The sequence below is a fragment of the Oryza glaberrima genome, chromosome 11 (genome assembly GCF_000147395.1).
Source record: "Oryza glaberrima chromosome 11, OglaRS2, whole genome shotgun sequence".
NCBI classification, from domain to species: Eukaryota; Viridiplantae; Streptophyta; class Magnoliopsida; order Poales; family Poaceae; genus Oryza; species Oryza glaberrima.
The window spans coordinates 12,410,855-12,432,396 of NC_068336.1; the positions used below are offsets into that span (position 1 = coordinate 12,410,855).

General features: G+C 47.2%; 1 protein-coding gene and 1 non-coding gene across 2 annotated transcripts; both read right to left on the bottom strand.

Moving 5' to 3' along the window:
• Window positions 1-12,182: 12,182 nt before the first annotated feature.
• Window positions 12,183-12,289, bottom strand: LOC127756095 (small nucleolar RNA R71). The gene has a single exon (XR_008013137.1). It is a non-coding gene; the product is annotated as a small nucleolar RNA R71 (small nucleolar RNA).
• A 6,104-nt stretch (window positions 12,290-18,393) lies between these two features.
• On the bottom strand, window positions 18,394-20,868 carry LOC127753933 (uncharacterized). The gene is made up of 4 exons (XM_052279383.1): window positions 20,640-20,868; window positions 20,297-20,494; window positions 19,734-20,000; window positions 18,394-19,017 (listed from the first exon to the last, which is right to left on the bottom strand). Exons 1-4 carry the CDS (start codon window positions 20,643-20,645, stop codon window positions 18,961-18,963), a joined length of 528 nt encoding a protein of 175 aa, XP_052135343.1. The 5' UTR covers window positions 20,646-20,868; the 3' UTR covers window positions 18,394-18,960.
• Between the last annotated feature and the right edge of the window lie 674 nt (window positions 20,869-21,542).

Here is a 21,542-nt window from a genome sequence, read left to right on the forward strand (position 1 = left end):
TTGTTGCCGTCGCTCGGGAAGGCCGCCGTCGTGATCGCCAAGCCGTCGCCGACCTCGTCCGCCCCTCCGTCGTCGCCGTAGACCGCCGGAACACCGTCGCCGTCGCCAAGCCGAAGGTCGCCGCCGCTTCTTCTTCGCCGCCGTCGCCGTCCGTTGCTCCTCTGCCGCTTCTTTGGTCACCGGTGAGTTCGCCGTGCCGTCCGCTACCCGTAGGTGCCCTCCGTTCGCGTCGTGGCGCCGTCGTTCGCCAGCGAGCTTGCGCGCCCGAGCCACCGCCAGTGGTGACGTCACCGCTAACGTCATCGTCGTCGTTCTCCGTGGCCCGGTCATGGACCGATGGATCTCGACCGTTCGTTTTGGTTGGATAGATCTCGGCCGTCCGTTCCCGTGAACCGTCGCCGTGCACCCGGTCCACCGCAAACCCTAGCCGCTGACGCAATAATCCCCTTTTTCTTTTCAAAAATAATTCATTATTGCGTCATAATTCAATTAAAATCCATATAAGTGTTTTAATCCGATTTAATCTTTAAAAATTCATAACTAATTCATCTTAGCTCGGATTTAGTTGGTTCAAGTCTCTAAATTTTTCTAAAATTGAGATCTACATGTTAAAAATATCCACATGTACTGTTCATGCTTGTTTATGTGCTGTTTTGGTGTTTTTGCTCTTTTCTGTTTAGATTCCGACGTTTCCGGAGAGTCCGTTTTCGCAGGAGAAGAATTTGAAGAGTTCCAAGGCCAGCAAGGCAAGTCACAGAGATCCCAAACAACCCTTTGAGCATGTTGATCCCGTTTAAAGCTATTGTTTCTATTCAACTATTGCATTTATTTTCGAATGTCATTGGGTGGAATTAACCTATTGTTTGTTATAGCCCTTTTGTTCTTGATTACTTTATTCCTTGATACCTTGGGTTATTATAGATTGACTAGTTGAGCTTTATATATTGGTTCAGCTAGATATTAGATGTGATTGCTTAGCCATGCTTAGAAACTTTAGCACACTATTGGGATAACTTATGATTCACTATTATTTAATGATGGCTTAATGATAGCTCATGATGGTTAATCATAATTGGTTAATTAATTAATTTGCCAACTAAAACCTGATAATGGTGGGTTGTGAGCACATGGTTTTGATGGTCGTGCTCATGACAATTAAGGACCGGTTCACGAGTTTCGGTTGTGAAACATTAATCGTGCCAACCACAAGCCAGCGTGGGCAACGGCTTTACCTTTTGTATAGCATGGTTCATTGTGGGGAACCAGACTGAGAAGTGGCGGAGATAAGCCCACGGGGGTCGCTGGGGAGTCCATGCCTTGTTTATAAGGGGGTGATTATGATCCAGGAACGGTGCGCTGTGGTGGATTGTGTTGTGCGAGGGGTACTGTCACAGCTCCTTTCCGAGGTACCGTAGTGGTATCAAGGCGCATGGTGACATGTCGTGGGGCTGTGTCTTGTGGGTACAGTGGTACACCTCTGGCCAGAGTAAAACTATTCGAATAGCCGTGCCCGCGGTTATGGACGGGTCTAACAATGTCTTTCGTGATTAGATTCACACCTCTCATCATAATGAAAGATGCTATAACTGGTAATAATTTGATTAGCTCTTGGTTTGGAATGGTATATTCCTGGTTTGGAAATAGAGCTGTGCAGCCGGGATTGGTTGTTCAGAATGGTTGGGCCTATGCAACAGGGTATGTTGTATAGCGTTGGATTAATATTGTTTAATTCTTACTTAACTGTTTTATTAAATTCTAAAATGTTTATTAAATGCTGTTTATGCAAATGAAACCCTACTATGCCATCCTTTGTTATCCTGTGCACTTGCATATTTGCTGCGTGGCTTGCTGAGTATGTCATATACTCACCTTGCAATCATTCATCAGAGGAGGAGCTCTACAGTGAAGCTGATGGTGTGGAGGATTAGGTGTAGCCCTGGTCAAGCTGCTTGTGGGGTGGAGTCGTTTGCGTCGTTTATTTTTTTTTCCGCTGCTTAGGTCTTTATTGATTGAGAGGAACTATCTACCTTTGTAATGACATTTTATTCGCTTATCAATTAGAGTAATAATTGTACTCTATTATCAATTTTTTATTGTGTGCCTCGGTTGATTCCTGGACGAGGGTTCACACACATGTAAGCGTTTGGAATTTTGGATAGAAATTCCGGGCGTGACAATGCATCCTTCCTGTCGGCATTCATCAAGGAAGAAACATACAGGTTTCTTATGAGTTTTACCACCCGATGAGCTCTACCAGACAGTTTGGAATGGGACAACGACCAATCGGCTTGTTCTTTGCCGATAAAATCCAATGCCGAGGAGAGATTTCTTCAACCCTGACGATGGATTGGCTACTCAACATCCCAGGACCTCCTTTGGGCAGCATTGATAACATAGAGCTGGCAAAGTTTAGGAGCAAAAACTTTGACAGATGGTGGGGAGAATGGAAGCAACACATATTCTATCAATTGGCCTCTATGTATATGACAGACCTATTTCCCGATGTTATCCCTCAGGTACATCTTTACTTTGTCAATTTTCCTTAAATGATTGTTAGCCGACTTGAATCTTGCCTAATTTCTCTCTATACCTTGCAGACAACAGAATCTTCTCCTCCACGCAAGAGCAACAGTGGCAAAGACATAGAATATGCTCCGGGCCTTTTGCGAAACGGTGGTGGATTAACTCCTCCTATCATCGGCTACCATGCCCCCAAGACCTCAAGTCTGCTTCAAGGGCAGATGAGAGAACCAACCGATGTTGGCAGGAAGAGAAAGACCAAGGCACCGGCAATCGATCCATCGGCTTTGGCTCCCATGAAGAAGGCCAAGAAGCGTAAACCCAAGCTAGCCGATGACTTGCCCACCTTAGATCCATCCATTGAGCAAGCTCTGGATGAAGAAGAAATCGAAGAGGACGTTCATCAGGCAGCAGCCAAATTGAGTGATACAGGAGAAAAAACACCGTCGGCTTCGCCCAAGCAAACTCCTCCAACTCCTGCTGCCCCGGCTCACTTATCAAGGGTAAATCACTCACATTAATTTCCTCTTGCAATCATTTTATTCATAGCCGATTACTTATCAATTTTGCATTTGCAGAAAAAGAAGATCGCTGTAAAGAAGAAATCAGCAGCAACAACGCTTAAACCGGCTCCACCGGTAAGATTGTCATATATAAATCCTTTCACTTATCCTATCACAGCCGATATTTACTTAACACTTTGTCTTTTTGCAACCTCCTCCTCCTCCTTCACCACCTGTGCAACAGATGTCAAGTGACCGTACCCCATCGACTACAGGAAGCCACCATGTTGAAGAAGAAGAACAACTAGCCGCTCCTGCCATCCCGGTAAGTCTTTCATTGACATAAGATCTTAGATCGGCTAAAACTAATTGATACCTAACTATCTTCAAATTTCTCTTTTTGCAGGCCTTAGCCGATCTATTTTCTTTTGACATCAAAGATTACTTTGATGAAGAAGCAGAAGATGAATCCACCAGCAAGGCTCTAGCCCCTCTGGATGAAACTGTCAAGAAAACACTTGAAGACATATCCCTTCGGCTAGAGTCATCATTGGATAATCTGGTGGTGGACTGTGGTTCATTTCGGGCACGGTTTGCAGAAATCCAAGCGCAAATCCCAGACGATCTGGCGAACACCATTACTCCAGCTGTATACCTCGAGCAACATCAATTCAACCTAAAGAAGGCTAAGCAACGGATAGCCGATCGGCGGGAGCGGAAAGATATCGAAGACACTATCCAAGCCAATCGGCAACTCATGCACGAAGAGAAAGCTAAGTTAGATCAGCTCTCTGTCAGGCCGATTCAATCGAACATAGATCGGTTTGAAGCTCGCAAGATTGATCTTATAGCTCAACTTGAAGAATGCAATGCCGAGTTGTATCAAGTAAGGCAGAAGCTAGCCAATCTCCCAAGTGCTATTGAAGAACAGAAGTCTAGATTGAGATCGGCTATCAAAAATGTGGCTGACATGACCAAGTCCCTCAAAGTCATCTCTGGAACCGATGCCGAAGACATTCAAGCTATCAAAGAAGTAGATCAAATTAGACAAGGGACTGTGTCGGCTATCCAGTGTTACTTGTCTGGATGATTGGTCTTGTAATAGGATAGCTCATTTTGTAATCGGCTAAGATACTCATTTTGTGACTGAATTACTATGCCGATTAATATTGCTCAAAAAATTTGCAACTTTTGTATATATGTGCCCCCCTAATTTTACAATGACGAAGGCATTGACAAAATTATAAATTGAACTGAGGGCGATATAACAATATCAGCCATTGTATATCGGCAAAACACAACCGATTACAATAAAAAACAACTAATGGAAATATATCTATATCGGCCAATTTACATCGGCAAAACACAACCGATTACAATATAAAAACAACTAAGGGCGATATATCTATATCGGCCATTATACATCGGCAAAACACAACCGATTACAATACAAAAACAACTAAGGGCGATATATCTATATCGGCAATTGTACATCGGCAAAACACAACCGATTACAATATAAAAACAACTAAGGGCGATATAACCATATCGGCCATCTAAAGGCGATGTAAACACATCGGTTGTCATGTATCAGCAATACCAGCCGATCATGCATTAACCCAAACTCTTGGGTAATATTTCTTCAAATATTTGCCATTTAACGCTCGTCCATAAACTTCTCCATCAAGTCCTTGCAACATGTAAGCTCCTTTAGATACGACTTTATGGATTTGAAACGGTCCTTCCCAATTCGGTGACCACTTGCCGAGTTTGTTATCTCGAGTCCCTATCGGCAAAATTAATTTCCAAACAAGTTCACCTTCAGAAAAAGACTTGGGCACTACTTTCTTGTTGTAATGTCGAGCAACGCGTTCCTTATCCTTAGTAACTTTTGCAAGGGCTCTCAATCTTGATTGAACCAAGTCTTCCCTTTCATCGGCCATGAGATTATAATACTCATCGGCTATCAACTCATTTTGCAACTCCGTTCTTCTTGAGCCGATTCGAACTTCCCATGTTAAACAGCCTCATGTCCATAAACAAGCTTATAAGGAGGAACTTGGGTCGAACCATGACAAGCCATCCGATAGGACCACAATGCTTCGGCCAATCTAGTATGCCATTGCCGAGGATAATCGGAAATCTTCCTCTTAATCAGTTTAATCAAATTCTTGTTAGATGCCTCGGCTTGCCCATTGGCTTGTGCATAATATGGCGAAGAATTCAGCAATTTGATACCCATGCTATCGGCAAACTGAACAAACTCATCAGACACAAAAATCGAGACTTGATCAGTTGTAATAGTCTGAGGAATACCAAATCGATAAATAATATGCTCTTGAACAAATTGTATAGCATCCCCCAAATCAACTTTTTTTCAAAGGAATCACCTCTACCCACTTGGTAAAGTAATCGGTTGCCACCAATATAAACTTGTGTCCTTTACTCGATGGTGGATTAATCATACCGATCATATCAATTCCCCAACCTCTAAATGGCCATGGCTTAATGATAGGATTCATAGCCGATGCTGGTGCTCTTGGAATTGCTCCAAACTTCTGACAATCTTGACATCCTTTGTAATATTTGAAACAATCCTCCAACATTGTCGGCTAAAAATATCCTGCCCGCCGAAGCAACCACTTCATCTTATGAACCGATTGATGAGTTCCACAAATTCCTTCATGTACCTCGCCTATTGCAACCTTAGCTTGATCGGCACTCAAACATTTAAGCAACACCCAATCAATCGTCCAATAATACAGTTCATCATCCAATAAGGTATACTTCAAAGCCTCATAGCGTAATTTCCGAGAAGCCGATTGAGATGGATTCTGTAAATAATGATGCACCTCATACCTCCAATCATCGGCTCTTATTGTGGCAACTTCTACTTTGACATCCTTTATCATCGGCCTATATCCCCATGCCTCTTGGGCCAAATCATTAGCTTCGACATTTTGTTCTCGAGATACATGCTTCAAAGTTACCAGCCGAAATTCACCCATCAATTCTCGGCACTTTTCATTGTAAACCATTAATGTATCATTCTTGCACTCATATTCCCCGGCCAATTGACTGATTACCAACAAAGAATCACCCATAATTTCAACAGCATCGGCTTCAACCTCCTTAAGCAATTGTAACCCCTTGAGGACCGCTTCATACTCAGCCTGATTATTAGTTGCATAGGGCTTGACAGTATAGGCAAACTCAAAACTTTCCCCCCGAGGAGAAATTATAAACAAGCCGATACCACACCCATGAGTGCATACCGATCCATCAAAAAACAAAGTCCAAGGCACAATTTCGACCGAGCCGATTGAGTCATCACGATGATCAACAATAAAATCGGCTATAGCCTGCCCCTTAATCGCCTTCGATGACTCATGCCGAAGATCAAATTCCGTCAAAGCAAATATCCACTTTCCAACCCTTCCTTTCAGATTCAGAGCCGATAACATGTACTTAACCACATCGGCTTTGCATATTACAGTGCATTCATTGGACAATAGATAATGCCTTAACTTCGTGCAGGAGAAATATAAGCACAAACACAACTTTTCCACAGGAGAATACTTTGTTTCTACATCCAAAAGCCGACGACTCAAATAGAACACAACTTTTTCTTTCCCCTCAAGCTCTTGAATCAAGACCGAGCCGATTGACTTCTCACCGGCCGATAAATATAATCTAAAAGGTATTCCTTTTTGTGGAGGGATTAAAATTGGACGAGAGCTAAGATATTCTTTAATATTATCCAAAGCCTTCTGCTGCTCTGCCCCCCAAGTAAATTTTTGATCGGCTTTCAATCTGAACAAGGGTGTAAAAGGTTCTAATCTTCTAGACAAATTAGAGATAAACCTTCTAACAAAATTTATCTTGCCGATCATCTCCTGCAATTCTGTCTTGTCCTCCGGAGGTTGAATCTTTTTTATCGCATTAACATTCCTCTGAGTTATCTCAATCCCCCTTTCATAAACAAGAAATCCTAAAAACTGGCCAGCCGATACGCCAAAAGCACACTTTGTCGGTTTCATCTTCAGGCTATACTTCCTAGTTCTCTCAAAAACCTGCCTCAAATCGGCTATGCGGTCCTCTATTTCCTTTGACTTAACAACCACATCATCAATATAGACTTCAACTAGCCAGCCGATTAGATCATGATAAATGTAGTTCATAGCCCGTTGATATGTAACTCCAGCACTTTTTAGGCCAAAAGTCATCATAACCCACTCAAACAAGCCGATTGCACCAGGACATCTAAAAGCTATCTTATGAATGTCTTCTTCTGCCATAAAGATCTGATTATAACCAGCATTACCATCCATAAAACTTAATATCTTGTGCCCTGAAGCAGCATCAACCAATTGATTGGCAACCGGCATTGGATGCTCATCCTTTTGTGTAGCCTTGTTTAAGTCTCGGAAATCAATGCACACCCTGACTTTGCCGTTTTTCTTGATAACTGGAACTATGTTGAAAACCCACTCAGCATATCGGCAAGGCCGAATAAAACCAGCATCATAGAAACGTTTAACCTTAGCCTTAACGTAGAGGTGTCGAAACGTCTTGAGAGCTCATCGACCAATCCCCTTTGGCAAGTCTTGGGAAGTCAACGATGTGATCGCAGCTATGTTGCTCCAAAAGGCCCAAAGCGAAGGTGGCCGACACCCGAGCGTAGCAATCGCCATAAGCGATGGCAGTCTCAGCCATGGCGCTGCCCGCCTGTTGGGTCCACTCCATGAAGGCAAGGGCGGAGGCGTCCCCGGTAGGAACTTCACTAACCTTGGACCCCAAATCAGTTAGCGCCAACCGGAGGGTATGGCAGGCGGTCTTCGCCTCGTCGGTAACATCCCTAGTGGCGGTCCTCTCTGACTCCAATTCCTGGCGAAGAGCCTTCATCTTGCTCTCGGAATCATTATAGTAGTCCACAAGGCCCAGAGTTTCCCTTTTTTTTCCCTCTTGAGCTCAAGCCTAAGTCTTTTGATCTTGGTGTTCGCATCCTTTAGTGAACTCACGAGCGCCTCCTTTTCAAGGTCTTTTCGGCCCAGCTCTCCCTCCAACGAACGAAGCTGGGACTTGTAGCTATCCAGGCGGACCCTCGCCATCTACTCTATTGAGCATTGAGCCGAAAGAGCCTGCTTAAACAACCAAGTAGTTTGATAAATGGGACCACGTATAACAAAAAGGAAACAGAGCAATCAACGTTCGTACCCGAACAAGCAGGCTTTTGCCGCAGTGCATCCTTCGTCAAACTCGTTCAGCTCCGTAAAAGGAACGAGGCCGCCCACCGGCGAAATAAGGTGCAACACCCCCTTCACAAAAGGAACGAGCTCCGCCCGGGTCTCGAAGTCAGACGAGACAAAGCGAGGGGCGGACAGCGAGTTGTCCGAACCCAAGGTCTCAGTCGCTGCCTGTTTTCCCCATGGGGGTTCAAGTGGCGAAAGGCGGGGGCCTGGAAGAGGGGGTTCGAATGCCGCAAAGGCCGCTTCCACGACGCCTTCGGCAGAAGCAGAAGCACCTGCCCGGAGCTCCCACCCACCTCACCGGTAGAACCAGCTGCGGTGGCGGCGGCCGACAAACTCGGGCTTCACCCGGCTGGCGAAGTAGGGGTGTCCTGTGATGAGTCACTGTCGCTAAACGCGTTGCCAACTTGGACAACCACCCTCGCAGTCCTCTTCGCACCCGCTCCGACATTTAACGGAGCAATCCCCACAATTGCGGCCAAAGCCTTCGCCCACTCCAGCTCCTTCTGCGAACAGGGGACGAGCTCGAAGCTGCCCCCGCCTCGACGTGCTCATGGCCTGGGTCGTGTCTGGGGGAGAATAGATTTTCGCCCGTCTCATCCACGGCATCCTCCTCCCCCTCTTCTTCGCCTTCAGCATCAGAGTCAGCAAAGGATGCCGGTCTGCGTTTCCGCGGTGCAGCTTTCCCTCTCGCCCACTTGCGCTTCCTAGACGGTTCGGCATCATCTGCGTCGATGATGACGACCTTGATAGGGTTTGCACGGCTCGGCAGCTCGCCAGAAAAAATACGGTTTGCCCGCTTGTCTGACGGGTGAGCAGCTAGCTAAACTTGTTTATGATGAGCTCGTCGATCATTTTTTGGGCCTCGATTTCAGCCTGAGGCAGTGAAAGCACTGTCGAAGTAAGGGCAAAGGAATGAGCATAGTACAAGGTGGAAGCATAGGCAAAAGCAACAACATCAAAAAATAACGATATCACGAGTTAAATAGAAAACTCACAGTTCACCCCCTCAGGGAGCACCAGCCTCGGCAAGCCATCCGCCTCCTCCTCCTTGTCAACTTTCGACTTGCCATGTCCATGAAGGGGAAGAATCTGAAGCATACAAAACTCTTCCACCAAGACACGACAGCTAAGCCAAAGAGCAGTCTTCCGAAGCAGGGCGACGTGAGCCTCCATTGCACTGTCGATCGCCACTTTGGGCTTCCGAATACGCGCGATGGCCCTATGCTGCCACTTCATGGCCTTGGCTGCATCCGATGCGGCCTCAAAAGGAATGTTGTTGTAAAACCTTTTCGGCATCCAATGGCGATCCCACTTAGGCATCGATGCGTTCACGGGCCACAAATCGGAGAGCTCAGGGCGGAAATTAAAGTTTGTGCTCTCGAAGACCGTCCTCCAGGTGCCGGCCAGGGTGACCACCGTCTTCGAGTTCACAATAACATAAAAGATCGCCCCAAAAAGCTCAGCGGTCGGCTCGAAACCCGCGGTTCGGCATGCCCAGCCGAAGATGGCGACCCGAACCAGAGCGCACGGGCTAAGTTGGGGCAATTCGATCTCGAAGAGCCGAAGTATCTCAAGCAGCAAGATGTTGCACAGAAATCGAAGCCCCGCATCGAAAATGCAGCAAAGACCACAGTTTGGTTGTCCCCAGGCTTCACCACCACCTTGCCAGGAGCGAAGGCTTGTCCTTCGGCCACGACCCTAGCCAAAACCAGCTTTGTCAACTCCGTCTCATTGATAAGCGAAGCGCCGAGATATCCGGTGTGATCTTTGCCAATCTTCCCCGGATCAGGACCAATGGCCGAAGCAGGAGCAGGTTTATGAGGGGCCATGGGCAAAAAGTCCGGAAAGCCCGATGTAAGAGCCAAGGTCACGCTGGCCGAAGTAGGTGACGAAAGCCCGTGAACGCAAGGAGAAACAAAGCGATACCAGCCACAGAGGAGATGGTAAAAGTGACTAGAGGTAAAAGTGAAAGTGACGCCGGGAGGGAAGTATATATATAACCCACCCGCGCGACGGTTCGCCTACCACCCAGTAAGGGACTGCCACGTTAAGGCAGGCCGAACAGCGAAAGGCCGAAAGTAACGGCAGACCGGCCCATCAAGCCCATTACTGTTCACGAGAATCCCAATATATTCAACCATTTCACCAATAATAGGCGAGGAAAGGAAAGAACATTGATCACCAGATCTGCTAATGCAAAACGCCAGACTTTTTCGCAAGTACAAAATATAGGTTTCGGCAGGAACATCGGCCGGAAGGAGGCGCCTCATGGTATACCACACGATTTGCACAGCCTCGGCCGAAGCTCCCTACTCACCCTTGCCGTGAGGGGCTTGTTGGAGGTATACCACGAGGACCTTCGACCAGGCCTACCGAAACCAAGGAGATAGGCAAAGGCACGGGACGGAGGCAAGCGGCGAAGGTCGAAGGGACAACATAGGCGAAAGCCAAACGGCGAAAGCCACAGCATCAATTTGACAAGCTTCGCCAAAGATGGACCCTGTTGGAGGGGCGAATGGTTGAAGGCCGCGAGGCGAAAGCCTTGCCACAAAGGGCATGGGTTTCGCCAATTATTGAACATTGCCAGGAGAAGGCCCAGCGGGCCAACACGCCTTCCAGAGGCTTCGCCAGGGACAAGGCCATGTCACTTGGCCCATTAGGAACCCATACGAGCAAAAGACACTGTATACCCATAAAGATGTCCCTATTAAAAGGGCAACCATGTAAATTTTCCTGTAAAGCCTAAACCCTAAAGGGATAGTCTGTAACTGTAATAGGGCTATAAGTAGCCCCCTAGGGCCATGTAACAGGGGGATTTGAAAAAAATTTACTAAGCAATACAATTGTCTTTACTTCCAACCACTGTTAAAAGAACGCAGTTGTTGATTCGACAACAATATGTATACTAGAAGTATAGGAATATATTCTTTTCTATTTTCTTCCCACTTAGCTTAGATAATTTAATAGGAGAATGAGAGGTCTTATGCTTATGTGCCATGCTACCCTTTGAATTATATTAACCCCTGCTTAGACTATGATTATTACAAGTAACATATGAATTATTAGTACGGTTCTGTCTACTATAATCTTCCCACGGGATTAAATAAATACGATACCCTTGGAATACTCTCGGGTGAAATGCTACAATGGTATATCCATGCGCTTGTGGATGAACTCTATAACCATAATATACCAGGAGTATTTCTGCGCCATTGCTAGGAATTATATTTCTAGTAATGTCGTTAAGAAATACCAACAAGCATTTCTGATGCTGTTGCCGGGGAAGATTTATAGAAGAGATTACCAATACTAATACTTTCTATTTACCTCTGTATAATCACTGTCCTTTGTAGGCTAACCTTGGTTGTTATCACTTTTGTTGTGGAAACAGGGTAGTGCATGACTGGTTTCAACTTGCCGAAAAACTTTTAAGGAAAATCCAGAAGCTTTCTTTCGGAGCATCAAGCCGAGAATCGTCGCTCTACAGAAAACTCTCCCGACAAAGAAACCAGCCATAACAACGCCACTAACCTTCAAGACTATGGCTGACAAGACCCTCCGTGAATTCGTTGCTCCCTCTGCTGACAACGTGGCCATTGGCTCGCAAATCAACATGGGAGACGTGGATTTTGATCTGAAGTCTAGCCTTATCACAATGGCGCAGGCTAGCCCGTACTGCGGCAAGCCTAATGAGGATGCCAATGCTTACCTGCAACAATTCCTGGAGATCTGCAACACGTACACTATGAAGGAAGTCAGTTCTGACGCCATCAGGCTGCGGCTGTTTCTAGTTTCCCTCCTTGGGAACGCGAAGAAGTGGTTTTATGCCAACTGTGCTACAATCAACACCTGTGACAAATGCTCTACGGCATTCTTATCAATGTTCTTCCCGAGGGGCAAATCCAACGCCCTTCGTGGAAGAATTTCAAGCTTCCAGCAGACGACGGACGAGTCCATTCCTAAGGCATGGGAACGACTTCAGGAATATGTGGCCGCCTGTCCTCATCATGGAATGGACGACTGGCTTATCCTGCAAAATTTTTATATTGGATTCACTCCCACGTCTCGCGACCACCTGAACATGGTAGCTGGAGGAGCATTTTTCTCTAAGATGGTTTGAGAAGCCATCGATTTAATAGAGAAAATGGTCTCCAATATGGGTTGGAGCGAGGAACGACTCCAGACCCGTCAGCGAGGAGTGCACACCATCAAGGAGACGGAGATTCTTGCTGCCAAGCTGGACTTCCTCATGAAACGCTTGAACGACCATGACAAGAGGCCACAAGGCATCGTCAAGGCCTTGGACTAACACGTCACGTGTGAGGTCCGCGGCAGCACGGGTCACTCTAGGAATGACACCCCGGAGACCCATGAAGAGGCGATGTACATGGGCAACAACAATAATGGGTATCGTCCACAAGGAGGTCAGGGGTGGAACCAGCCATGCCCATATTACCAAGGAGGTAACAACAACGGTAACTTTTCTAACCAGCCCTCCTTCGAAGATCTCGTCTTTGCGCAAGCTAAAACAACAGATGCTCTTAGCAAAAAGCTAGCTGCTAATGACAAGGACTTAGAGAATATAAATGTTAAGCTAGATGGCTTCGCTTCTGCATTCCAAAATCAGCTGAGCTTTAATAAGATGATTGAAACTTAGCTGGCACAATTAGCTGTGTTAGTACCTGCAAATGAGTCTGCGAGGATTCCGGGGCAGCCCGAATCTTCCGTAGAAATGTTAAGGTGATCATAACGAGGGGAGGTAAGTCCACTCGTGATCCGCCATATCCTAACCCTACAAGGACTAGCAGTATCACCAGAGAAGCACCATCCGGTAATACAACTGACGAAGAGGTTCAACAAGAGAAGACTATGCCGCAGGAGTACTACGACACCCGGTTGCTGCCGTTTCCTCAAAGAAGCAGGAAACCGTCAGTGGACGAGCAGTTCACTCGTTTTGTTGAAGTAATTCAGAAGATCCATATCAACGTGCCATTGTTGGATGCTATGCAAGTGCCAACATACGCGTGTAATCTCGAGGATATCCTCAACAACAAAAGGTCGCTTCCGACAACTGAGGTGGTCAAGCTGACGGAGCAGTGCAGCAATGCCATACTCCAGAAGCTCCTAGAAAAGAAGGATCCGGGGTGTCCCACGATCACCTGCTCGATCGGGACACAGCAATTCGACCAAGCCCTCTACGACTTAGGAGAAAGCGTGAGCATCGTGCCTAAAGACGTCTTCGATAAGCTCAACTTCACGATATTGGAACCAACACCAGCCTGTAGTTGGCTGATTCGTCAGTCCATTACACATCTGGGATAGCGGAGGATGTTCCGGTCAAGATACGGGATTTCTTCATCCCGGTGGACTTCGTGGTGCTGGACATGGACACTAAAAAGGAAACGCCGCTCATTCTGGGGCGTCCGTTCCTTAGCACCACAGAAGCCAACATTGACGTGGGAACGGGGAGCATCCGTTTCCATATCAACGAGAAAGAAGAGAAATTTGAGTTCTAGCCAAGAACCGAACAATGCTCCATGGTCCGGATTAAGTACGGGCCAAACCCGCAGAATATTCAAGTGGTCGAAGTGGAGCCACCCAAGATGAATATTCTGGTAAAATTTATGCAGAATATCTAGGAAAAGGAAACAACGATTCCCAGGAACCGTTATTGGAAGACGCCAGTAAAACTCAATACACCGGCTAAGAAGCTAGAGAAGCCGGCTCAGAAGAAGCCGTCTCCCACACGAAAACTAAAGAAGTTGTGGAAGCAAGAGCCAAAGACACCCGCTCCACCACTCCGGAGACGGGCAGAAAATCCGCGATCTGAACTGAAGGGAGGTACGGTCTTGCACGTTGGACCCAAAATTACGCGATATTCGCCAAAAGGTAAATTGGTATGTATCCGCATATTTATTTTCAACAATTTGAACTTTTGCATCAATGCATGTTTGAATTTCAAATTTTTGCATTTAAGATTGAATTTTGAGGAAATTCTTTCAAATGATTTTTCAAACAAAAATAAAATTTTCAATGAAAATTTGTTGTGCCACGACCACACTGACCATTGGAACCCAACGGCCAAAAGTGGGGCCGGTTAGGCCCACTAGGGGTTCGGCCGAAACCCTGGTTCGGCTAAACCGGCTAGGCCAAGAAAGAAACCTTTCTAAAGATAAAAAGGAAACATAAAGTCCTTATGGGACACTAAACACACCTTTCTAAAAATAAAAGGAAACAAAAAGACTCTTTGTAATTAATAGATAAACTGCCATGTTGCATCCTCCTTGAACTCAGTCACTTCTGGATAAACTTCCTTTAGTAGATTAATTTCCTTAACCAAATACATCAATAATCCGACTATTGGCGACTTGATAATTCCCATCGGCCGATTCCAGGACTATGAAGCCGATAATGATTTTAGGCCGATGACGTCTTCGAGGCTTGCCAAATTTCACTGTTAATTGATAGGTAGGTAAGGGATATTGAAGGAATAAATTTTTTTATTTATGACCTGATAATGGATTAGAATGTAGAAGTTGATTTATTTTAGGACAAAATTTGAATTCCAGAAGCAGATTTATTTTGGGATGGAGGGAGTAGATTACTGTAGCAGATTAATCCTGTAGCAAATGCTGGCAAACGGTATACTCTAGGCCGGTTTGGCACAGCTCTAGCTCCCAACTCCAACTTACCTAGAGCCGGAGCTGTGCCAAACGGTCCAGATCCTAAGTTTTCTAGAGTGGAGTTTGTAGAGTTGCTCCTAAAAAATGAACTAAGGGGGTGGAGCTGGGTTTTTCTGCTCCACAGCTCCACTCAACCCCAAAGGACCCACTACCCTTTAATTATTTGACGTATTTACGTGAAACTGCCACTAACCTACCCCCACCTCCTCACCTCCCTCCCGTAACTCTCCAAGTCCCACCCATCGAGCGAGGCGGCAGCGGCGGGCGAACAGGCGGCGGTGGCGGGCCAACCGTAGCGCACGGCCGAGCAACAAGGTGACGAGAGCGCTTCGGCGGTGGCTTGGCGCGGGCGGGCAGAAGGCCGCGGCACTCTGGCGGCTGCTCGGCGACGCGTAGGCGGGCAGAAGGCCGCGGTGCTCTGGCGGTGGCTCGACAGCCGGGTAGCAGGGCGACGGCAGGGCGACGGCGGCGCTCTGGCGGCGGCTCGGCTAAGGAAGAGCGCTGTAAGGATGGCAGCAGCGCCGGCCAAGGAGGCGACGGGGGTGGAGACGTGCATCAGCTCGAGAAGGAGCGCTGCAAGATCAAGATGTTCAGGCGGGCAGCAGGTCGCGGCTCTCCGGCGGCGGCTCAGTGGACGCGACCAGCAGGCCGACGGCGGCGCACGGCCGGCGGCTAGGGCTGTGAGGAGCTAATGCCCTCTACCATTTTTTCATTTTTTTTCCAATTTCAAATCTAGACCAAAAGAACAATAGGTGATTTTGCATGTATCTCATGGGTGATTCTTGTTTTATAAGAACTATGTAGAAGTGAAAAATTATGTGTTTATACAAATTGAAGTGAGAACAAAATGGTAGACTATACAAATTTCAGATCTAAACCAAGAAAACACTTGGTGCTTTCACTAATTATGTCAATTATTTTGTGGATTAATTTTTAACCTTGCATTTTGTTGCTGAAATTGTAAAGAAAAATAAACAGTTATCAGTCATACATCACAAAAACAAAAAAAACCACAAGGGTACTTTTGTTAACCTCCCTCATATCCTCTGTTTCTAGAGTTCTGGAGCAGACCAAGCTTGCCAAACACTTTTCATATAACCTCCAGCTCCTTGGAGTTTGGAGTCCTACCAAACGGGGCCTACGTATATCCTGATCGTTGGATCCTTTGATCTAACGGCACTAAAGGTCTAAAACTGCTAAGCTTGCAGTCCCTATTCAAACAGCATGGGATCCCACATTCAAGCATGAAAAGTTCGAAGAGCATGGATTTACCCGGCCACGCAGTCAAGCGAACAAAGAAAAAGTTGTTCCGTGCTTCCATGCTGCCAGCCTGCCACTGGCCACCGCTATGCCCGGTGTCAGAGGAAATGGCTCACGCGGCAATGGTCCTGGCCTTTGAGGTTGGCGGCGAAGGAGGTGCGCCTCTGCTCAGTAGCGGCTCTGCCTTCTCGCGGAGGGGACATTGTGGCCCCGCGCACGGCAGCAACGCGCGCGGCTGCTACCAGCGTCTGGCGGCAACGCCGGTGTCGAGGAGTGATCCTCTCGAGCGGGAGGTCGCGAGACCCTCCCCCCCTCTTGTGAGTTCGGCCGGGAGATAAGGCGCGATGATCAAGAGCGTATCTCCGCTATGGATCTAGCTTACCAGGTCGTTCGCAAGAGAATGAGAGACAAGGGATTATATATGTTCGAGCCGCTAGGAAGCATAGCACCCTACTCCTGTGCGTGGTATTAGGCTTGTGCTGTTACAAGGGAGTTCTAACCCTAGGCTCAAGCTTCTCAAGTGGCGTCCTTTCTTTAAGTGGACAAGGTCCTCCTTTTATAGTTTAAGGGGATACCACATGCACCGTCTTACACAGTCCATCATTGGATGGGGGCCCACATGTCCTGGGTCAAGCCGTCGTCCTTGCCTTCGACCGAAAGCAAGGCGGTCGTTCGCCCCCAGGTGGGTCCCAACGCCGTCCTCCGGCTGACACGGGGGACATCCCTATCATTCCCTCTTAATTCCATGGAGACTTTTCTGGATTCGTGTACGGGGGACACGCTCGGCTACGTGCCGATGGGACAGGCATACATACCCCCACTCCGCCTAACAGGGGGCGGGACGTGGGTGCGCTGCCACCCATCTGCCTATGACCGGTCACAGACCAATCAAGCCCGATTGACTCACGTCAATCGGGCGACGCCTCACGCCCGCCCACGTCACATTAAACGCGACGAGGGACGGTTGGAGCACCGCTCATTTAAGACGTTTGGCAGCGCCTCTCCCTCCGCCCACTCAGCCACCACGTGGAAGCCGAGTGAGGGCCTCGGGGCAGCATGCTCCAAGGGCCCGAGGGGTGCGACAGGGCACCCCGAGGCCCCTTGGCCGCTTCACGAGCGCTCGTTCTCCCCGGGGGAGGGGGGGACAGGCCGCACGGCCACGTGGCCGGATCGAAGGATTCTTTCCCTCTATCTTGTGGACCGCGGGGCCCATATCAACGACAACCGGGTACGGGCAAAAGACATCACTCATCAGGTTGGGAGCGCGTCAGGCGGCGTATCCCTGATGCGAGCGAAGACGGAGACAGACCATGGGCGTATCGTTGGCGTATCTCACGTCATGCACATGTGTTTTTCCTTCCATCCCGAACCAATGCAGTATGCATCGAAGCTGTTATCAGATTTTATTTTGTTTTTTTACAATCGTGAATATGTAGGATACGTATCAGTATCCGTGGCCGTATCTGATACGGGACGTGACTTTATAGCCATATCAGCGATCATCCCAGTCCACCTATAGCGAGGAATTAGTTTTTTAAACGGAAAACTCTGATAGGCCACACCCCTTTCCTTTCAAGTATTCAGCATTGGTATTAATTGCTTTTGAGCTTGACAATACTACTTAGTATAGCAATTAAATGTGCACGTTACAAATCAAAAGTGAGTAGGGAAAAGAAGCCCTTGCAAATACACGGCCGAAAGCAGAAGTATAACTTGGAAGATATGATTATGGCCGAGTTTAGTTCCCAACTTTTTTTTCAAACTCTAACTTTTCTATCACATCAAAACTTTTCTACACACATAAACTTTTAATTTTTTTCTTCAAACTTCTAATTTTAGTCAAACTTCCAATTTTGAGGTGAAACTAAACACAGCCTATGTTATTTATCACTGAAGTAGTCCTAACACCCAGGATAATAATCGCACAATCACACTGTCACATCCATGACAGAAAAAGGTGCTATCAGCACAGTGCCGGAATATGGGTGCGTTTAGTTCACGTCAAAATTAAAAGTTTAGCTGAAATTAGAATGATGTGATGAAAAGTTGTAAGTTTATGTGTGTAGAAAAGTTTTGATGTGATGAAAAAATTAGAAGTTTAGAGAAAAAGTTTGAAACTAAACTCGGCCTATATAAACACATATTTGTAGTAGTAGTACTAGTAAGACATGGATCAACAGAAAGCTTTCTTCCTTTCTTTCTTTTCACCACGGGCGGCACAAGTCCCCTGAGCTGAGACTACAGCGTTCCATTACATCAACCTTTTTCCATTGCTACTCATCAGTGTCGAGTGTCCACCAAGGCACCAACCCATATAACCACATTTCCCATATAACCACATTTCACCGAGCTGCCTCCGTAATTTCATGGGACACCAACCAAGCAGAGGCTACAAAAAAAAAACACATCGGAAAAAGATCAAAAGGGGAGAGAGAGAGAGAGAAAGGCAGCACTCGAGTGGTCTTTGGCACGAGGAAATGACGCTGCCGGACACATCATGTCCATGTCCATCTCATTTTACTACTACTCCTAAAACGCACAGAGAGACACCAACCAAACACTAGTGCTGCTGAGACAGGTGAGAGAGATAGATGAATGGGAAAGTTTGGGCCGTGCGACCGTGGTGACAGCATGCATCGATCACGATGGGGTCCGTCCATGGGTTTCTGCTTCACTTTACAACGACACGCAAAACAAGGCAGGTTTGGTATGTGTGATCGATCGATCTATCTGGTGAGATCCCTAGGCAACGCAGCTGAGTCCCAGGCACCCCATCCACAGGCTCCTCGTCACCCTCTTCTGAAACCACATGAAACGAAGAAAGCACAAGCATCAGTGAACTACTCTTCATTAAGTATAATTGCACAAGCATCCGTGTTGGGTTGTCCATAAAAAAACTTTTTTTACTGAACATGATTTTTTTTTCAGCATAATGATAGTAAGGCCCCGTTTAGTTACCTAATTTTTTTCCCAAAAACATCACATCAAATCTTTGAACACATGCATAAAATATTAAATATAGATAAATAAAAAAACTAATTACACAGTTAGGGAGGAAAATGCGAGATGAATCTATTGAGCCTAATTAGTACATAATTAGCTATAAGTACTACAGTAACCCACGTGTACCAATGACGGATTAATTAGATTCAAAAGATTCGTCTCGCGGTTCCAATGTAAGTTATGAAATTATTTTTTTTTCATTCGTGTTTAAAAAGCCCTTCCGACATCCGGTCAAACATCCAATGTGATACCCAAAAATTTTCTTTTCGCGAACTAAATGGGCCCAAAAAAATTAGGAATAACAAAATAAGCACTGTGAAATGGATAGACTACTAGTAGAAAAGATTCATGTAATGGTATCACACGAGTCAGCGAGGTTGTGGTTTGAGACAAGCACAAATGTCAGTGCAGGCTCGCAAATGGAGTGGTGCTGGTGCAACGCGACCCGTACGGAGTACTACTAACCACCATCGAGAGAGAGATCAAGAGATACGGAGTACTAGGTGCGTTACCCTTGGCTTGTTGCAGAGCATGTCGGGTGGGATCTCGTAGAGGTCCCGGTCCACGGCCTTGACCACCGCCGGCCTGCACCCCTTGTAGCCCATCGCCGCATGGGCCCCGCCGTCAGCCACCCTGCTCTGCTTCCCCTGCTTCCTCGCCGCCCCGTGCTCTCCTCCTGCCACCGCCAGCCCCACCACCACCTTGTGCTGCCTCTGCCTCTGCTTCTCGTCCACCACCTCCTCCTCCCCAAGTGCGCCGCTGTCAATCCACTTCACCGCCTGGTAAAAAAAGAGATCAACAGCGACAACCGTCCAATCATCTGTTTACCGCGTGAGTTTGACCGTAAGAAAAACAGGTTGCAACATGCAAACGCAATGTATCGTGCTTTTTGAAAAACTTCTTTACCCTGTCAGAGATCCATGATAGCCATTAAATGAAACTAAGCACGATTTTTGTCCAAATCTTGTTTTTTATAAAAAAAAAAACATGATGTATATCCGCCTCAGAACAACACTTACGTTTACCTTCTTTGCAAGTGTTGCCAATGAACGATGATGCGGAGACAAGTTTATACCTTCTTGGGTGGTTTTGGTGAGGGCGGCAGGGAGATGACCAGGCCGCGGGCCTGCATGGCGGAGTCGAAGTACTGTGTGACCGGCCAGTCGCCGTCGCGGTAGCCGTAGCCATAGCAGCCGCCGCCACCGCCAAGGTCGCCGTCGCCGTCGTAGTTCCACTCCCCGAACGCCGGGATGCGCCGCCGCCTCACCCTCTCCTGCACGTACGCACGCGTGCACATCCACAGCATCAATCCATTATCATGAAGAAAAAACGGAACAAGAAACTATTAGTAGAACAAGACGACGACAACGCAGCATGCGTCCTGTGGAGTAGAGTAGCTAGCTCGCTCGCTGGCTTACCTTCATGACTGCCGCTACAGGGTTCACTCACCCTCACGGCCTCACACTGGATGAGTCAGGCGGTGTTGATGAGCACTTGGACACATCTGTGTGTAAGGTAGGGGAATTTATAGTGTAAAGGAAGGCAGCTACTACTACGAACTACTACGAGCTGGGGAATGGAGACTGGAGCGGAAGATGGAGCGAGGAATGTTTTGTGCTGTGATATGTCCAAGTGTCCATGGTGGTCAGTAGCGTTGGTTACAGACTTGCACAGGAACAGAGCAGATGGTGGACTGGTTGGGGGCCCTCTGGGAAGCAGTAGGAGTGTGGGGGCCCACGGGAGGTACTGTAGCATCTGGTAGGAGTAGAAGTCAACAGAAACAGCGTGATTGGTGCTGACTGCTCGCCCAAATTCTAAGTACGTGACTATTAATTTATTGAGGGCGGATACCGTTGCAACGGAATATTTTAAGTGACTCTCTTTTTCTTTCCACTGTGCTCCCCTAGTACCTAGTACATAATACCTGGTATCTTAGGTATCGGTTGGTACCTGATACCTAGTATCTTAGGTACCGGTTGGTACCTTATACCTGGTACCTTTGATACCAACTAGGTATCGACCGATACCTGATGCCCGGTGCCCAAGATACCGGGTGGTACCTAGGTATCAGACCTTGGTACCAAGGTATCAAGCATGATACTTGTGGGGTATCAGAGGGTAACGTAAAAAAGAGAGGGAGACATGGGAGAGGGAGCGCCGCAACGGCGGAGGATGGCGTCGAGGAGGCACGGCGAGGTGAGGGACGTGTGCTCCCCTAGTACCTGGTACCTTAGGTACCGGTTGGTACCTGGTACCTGGTACCTTTGGTACCGATTAGGTATCGACCGATACCTGATGCCTAGTACATAAGGTACCGGGTG

What these genes read in the sequence shown, in the direction of transcription:
- LOC127753933 (XM_052279383.1), bottom strand. An exon ending in CACCAAAACCACCCAAGAAG is followed by an intron (nt 20,001 to 20,296) that starts GTATAAACTTGT and finishes TTTTTTTACCAG; the next exon opens with GCGGTGAAGTGGATTGACAG. An exon ending in TGCTCTGCAACAAGCCAAGG is followed by an intron (nt 19,018 to 19,733) that starts GTAACGCACCTA and finishes ATGTGGTTTCAG; the next exon opens with AAGAGGGTGACGAGGAGCCT.